The sequence below is a fragment of the Thalassophryne amazonica genome, chromosome 15 (assembly GCF_902500255.1).
Source record: "Thalassophryne amazonica chromosome 15, fThaAma1.1, whole genome shotgun sequence".
Lineage (NCBI taxonomy): Eukaryota > Metazoa > Chordata > Actinopteri > Batrachoidiformes > Batrachoididae > Thalassophryne > Thalassophryne amazonica.
Genome location: NC_047117.1, coordinates 72,697,020 through 72,701,461, shown reverse-complemented (window position 1 = coordinate 72,701,461; position 4,442 = coordinate 72,697,020). Strand labels below are relative to the sequence as shown.

Here is a 4,442-nt window from a genome sequence, read left to right as displayed (position 1 = left end):
GATCCCCAGAAGTTCTAATCTAATCAAGTGGAGTAACACACGTATGTATGACTGATTAGTCATCTGGACTTGGCTCTGATTTCAGTCAAATCAAAGTTTTTGAACTGAGCTGCACTGTGTTCCACACAAATCCCCCCGTGCTGGAGTGTGTACACACCGATAACATCTCCTGGGTTGAGTGATTCAGAGACAAAGTATTGGGATGCATTTTCTCCAGACTGATAGAAACCTGATGACAAAGGCAGTTAGAGTTCAGACTTGAGACCTCACACCAGGGCTGACCTCTAACAGACACACCCACAATTTTAGGATCTAAATAGTGATGCAGCAGTTTCATTTTCTTTGTTCCTGAAGGCTATCAACCAAAAACATGTCAGCCATCAGCAAGCAGCTGTCTTCCAAGAGCTGTGCAGGTAAATTTAGATTTAATTATCAACAACAAGGAAGTTATATTTGTTGTTTTTAGCCCTTGTCTTGGAGAACAGTTAAGTTTCAGGTGGACACAAATCAAAATCCTGTTCCTTGAACCTCTTTAACACTGTTTTTGTTTGTTTTTTTGTTTTGTTTTTTGTTCATTGTGTAATATTTTTTTCTGCTCTCTCCATGACTGCTGCTTTGTAACATTGTTAAAGTTTTCTTCTAACCTTGTGTTTTTCATAGTAATATCAGTCCATGTATTTGAATTTTCTAAAGTGGTGCATTATTATAACATTCAAATTTTCCTTTGATCCTTCATATTTTCATAGACAGGCTTTCCGTTGGTCTCTTTAACTTTCTTTTTATGGTATGTCATTGTCAAACATTTGTCATTTAGCTTCATCTTCATTGTGTGATAGTGTTGTCTTTACCATTGCTGCGTTATGACATCATTCAGGTTTTTTCGGACCTTCTGTTTTTCATTGTGATTTTTGATCTTTTGAAAGTGGAGACGTACCATACCAATAAGGGTTTTCCGTCCATATTGAGATTGTTTGATGCTTCCATCATTTTTTTTTTTTTCCTTTTAGCTCCTTCTTCAACGTGACATAGTGGTGATCTCTTTCTCATTGTTGCTTTATGACATCAGCTTTTTCTTTTGATCTTCTGTTTCTCATATTGATATCAGTCCATTTGATATTTTGAAAGTGGCACTTCATAACACCATTAAAAGGTATCCTTTGAACTTTTTTCTTCATGTTGAGACAGCTTTTCCTTTGATTTGTTTAATGTTGTTCTTTTATGACATCATCAAAAAACAAACTTATGTTAGCTTCTTCCTCAATGTGTGATAGCATTGATCTCTTTATCAGTGTTGCTTTATGACATCATTAAAGTGTTCTAACCTTTTCTTTTCTTCGTGAAATCAATTCACTTATTTGATCTTTTAAAGTGGTATTTTATGACACAATTAAGTCTTCCTTTAATCCTTTTTCTTTCCTATAGTGAAACAGATATGCCTTTCATCCATTTAAAATTGTTTTATGACATCATCAAAAATTTTCCATTCAGCTTCTTCTTCAATGTGATTGATCTCTTTATTGTTGTTTTATAACACCATAAAAGTTTTAATTCAGTCTTTTATTTTTTTCATTGTTACATTAACCATCTAATTTCTTTAACAATGTTGCTTTATGGCAACTTTTCATTTAATCATTTTTCTTATCTATAGTTGGGTTTGTGAGTAAAGCCGGTCTCCCATTGGCAATTATTGACACTTGATTGTGTACTTTTTGTCCCCCCCACCAAAAAAAAAACCTCAATCGGATACCCAATCGGGGCAAGAAATGTGTGTAATCTGGGATAATAGTAGCATTGTAGAGTGCTGTGACCAATTAGGACGTTTTTGAGCATGTTCAAAAAAATTGTGACATTGTGATGAATTGTGATTCCTCAAAAGTCAACAACCGGACATAGTCGGTCCCCATCAGGGGTAATATTGTTGAAGTGAAAGTGGACAATCTTGTGCATCGGATGTCAAAAATCTGCAATGGGAGACCATCTTGATACTGGTTGTCCTTTGGTTAAAAAGTTAATTAGAATTTGAAGTGGGCGGCAGATCATTTGTAATTATTGTGATACAAGGTGATGATTGACCTCTTCACCATTGTTCTTTTATGACATCATCAGCTGTTTGTTTATATCTTTCTTCTGTGATAGATTCCCTTTGATTTTGTTCCCATCATTTCTTCATGATATTATTACTTTTTACTTTGTTCTTTTTCACATGTTTTCCTTTGCTCTTCAACATTAATATTTGACATCTATTCTCTTTTTCACTTCTTTCCCTACTTTTCTGTACTACTCACTGTTAGCCAAGAAGGTGTCCTTCCCTTCTGCTGACATCAGACTGGCTTTACTGGGGAGGACTGGAAGCGGAAAGAGCTCCACCATCAACACCATCTTGGGTCGTAAAGTCTTTGATTCAAGGGTTAGCTGCTCCTCTGTCACCAAACAGTGTCACAGAGTCTGTGGGGAATTTCATGGACGACACCTCACCCTTGTGGACACACCAGGATTACTGGCCACAAATCAGAATCCACAGGATGTTCAGAAGGAGTTGAGAAGGACCATTAGTCTCCTGTACCCTGGGCCTCACGTCTTCCTGATTGTTCTGCAGATTGGGAGGTTCACTCCTGAGGAGAAGGATGCAGTGCAGCAGATCAAACAGATGATAGGATCCCAAGGTCTGAGTTTCTCCGTGGTGGTTTTCACACACGGTGACTGCCTGGAAGAAGGAGCATCCGTGAGGCACTGCTTGTTAGGGGAGTGTGAAGACCTGGCGGAGCTGGTGGCTGCATGCGGGGGCCGGTACTGTGTCTTCAACAACCAGAGTTCCAAGTCCAAGGAGCAGGTGTTTGACCTTCTGGCCTTAGTGGACAACATGATGCAAGCCAACAGAGGGACCTACTTCACGAGCAAGATGCTGCAGAAGGTGGAGGAGAAGGTGGAGCTGCGGGAGAAGAGGTCTCCATGTGAGGGGGGGCTACTAAAAAGAGATGACGAAATAATATTACAAGAATGGTATGAGTTAAAGACAAAACAGGAGGTGGAGAAAGAGAAACTGGGTACAGATCAGCAAGAGAATGTCAAGATGATATATGAGGTAGTGGCAGTGAATGAAATGGAGACGAGGGATGCTCTCCAAGAAAAACTTGCCAGAGTTACTAAAGCATTGAAGGAGCAGGCTGAACGGGAGGACAAAAGGAGGCGGGCAATCGAAGAGAAGATCCAAAAGGACAGAAGGGAAAATGAAACAAAAGAAAGAGAGTTGGTATTCCAGCAAATACAAAAGCAAAGAGCCATCAGACAAGGAGAAGAAAGGAAGAGAGTGGATTTGCAAAAAGAGCTCGATAAAGTCACCCAGAAGCTAGAAGAGCAGAACAGGAGAGAGATGGAGAGAACAAAACAAGTGGAAGAGCTGCTCAGGCGAGAGAGGGAAGCGAATCAGAGAGAACTGGAAAGACAGCTGGACATTCAAAGGATGGAAAGGACGAGAAAAGAGGTCCTAAAACAGGAGCTCAGACTCGTCAAAATGAAGCACGAGGAGCAAAACTTAAGCCAAGAAAGTACCAATGGACAGAACCTGATGGGAAACCGTGAAAGGGACAGCACGGAATCCCAGTTATCCAAAAAACAGCATGGAGGGAAGACGCAGAATACGGCTGAGAAACATGGTGCAGCGGCGTTTGTGACAGGATACGTCCAAGAGATGGGAATGATGGGCCTGAATGTGGCTTTAGAATGTGTTGGGATAGGGTGTTGTATCCAGTAACTAACATAATGTTGACCTGTGTGTGTGTGTGTGTGTGTGTGTTCTGTTTCAAGAGTGAAACCATTGTAGATAGCTTCAACAACAACAAGCTATTACAGTACAATGTTTTCATGGGTTACACCTGCACATCTTAATTATATACTCTTATGTTTGCATTTGTCAGTTTCCTATTTGTTAGCTGTGTCTGATTTGTGTGAATGCACCAACAGGAATGCTACTGCATTTTGTTGTGCCATGGTATTAAAGGGAATTCTGTACTATTCTATTGTAACATACGCTTGAATTAATTAAATATTAGCAGGTCCAAATTAGAGATGTTTTAGCCTTTTGTTTTAATGTTAATCAAAAAGTAAATAAAATAAATCCAAATAGAAAAAAATGTCTGCTCCTTAGCCTCTATGTTCCCTAATTTATTTACTCAAGCATTACATTAAATAAAAATAAGACACACTCACACACACGGGATCCTTCCATCTATAGGACTCATAACATTTTAGTGGTGAGCACTGTTGCCTCACAGCAAGAAGGTCCCACCTTGTCCTTTCTGTGTGGAGTTTGCATACGTTCCCTCCAGGCAGAGGTGGGACAAAATCATCAAGTCACTCTCAAGTCATGAATCTGCTCATCAAGTCACTCTGAAGTCATTAATCTGCAAGTCCAAATTCAAGTCTCAAGACATAATGACCACCAA

General features: G+C 39.5%; 1 protein-coding gene across 1 annotated transcript; it reads left to right on the top strand.

Annotated features, from left to right (window-relative positions):
* Positions 1-370: 370 nt before the first annotated feature.
* LOC117526625 (GTPase IMAP family member 7-like) lies at positions 371-3,767 on the top strand. The gene is made up of 2 exons (XM_034188679.1): positions 371-413; positions 2,292-3,767. Exons 1-2 carry the CDS (start codon positions 371-373, stop codon positions 3,749-3,751), a joined length of 1,503 nt encoding a protein of 500 aa, XP_034044570.1. The 3' UTR covers positions 3,752-3,767.
* Positions 3,768-4,442: the final 675 nt, after the last annotated feature.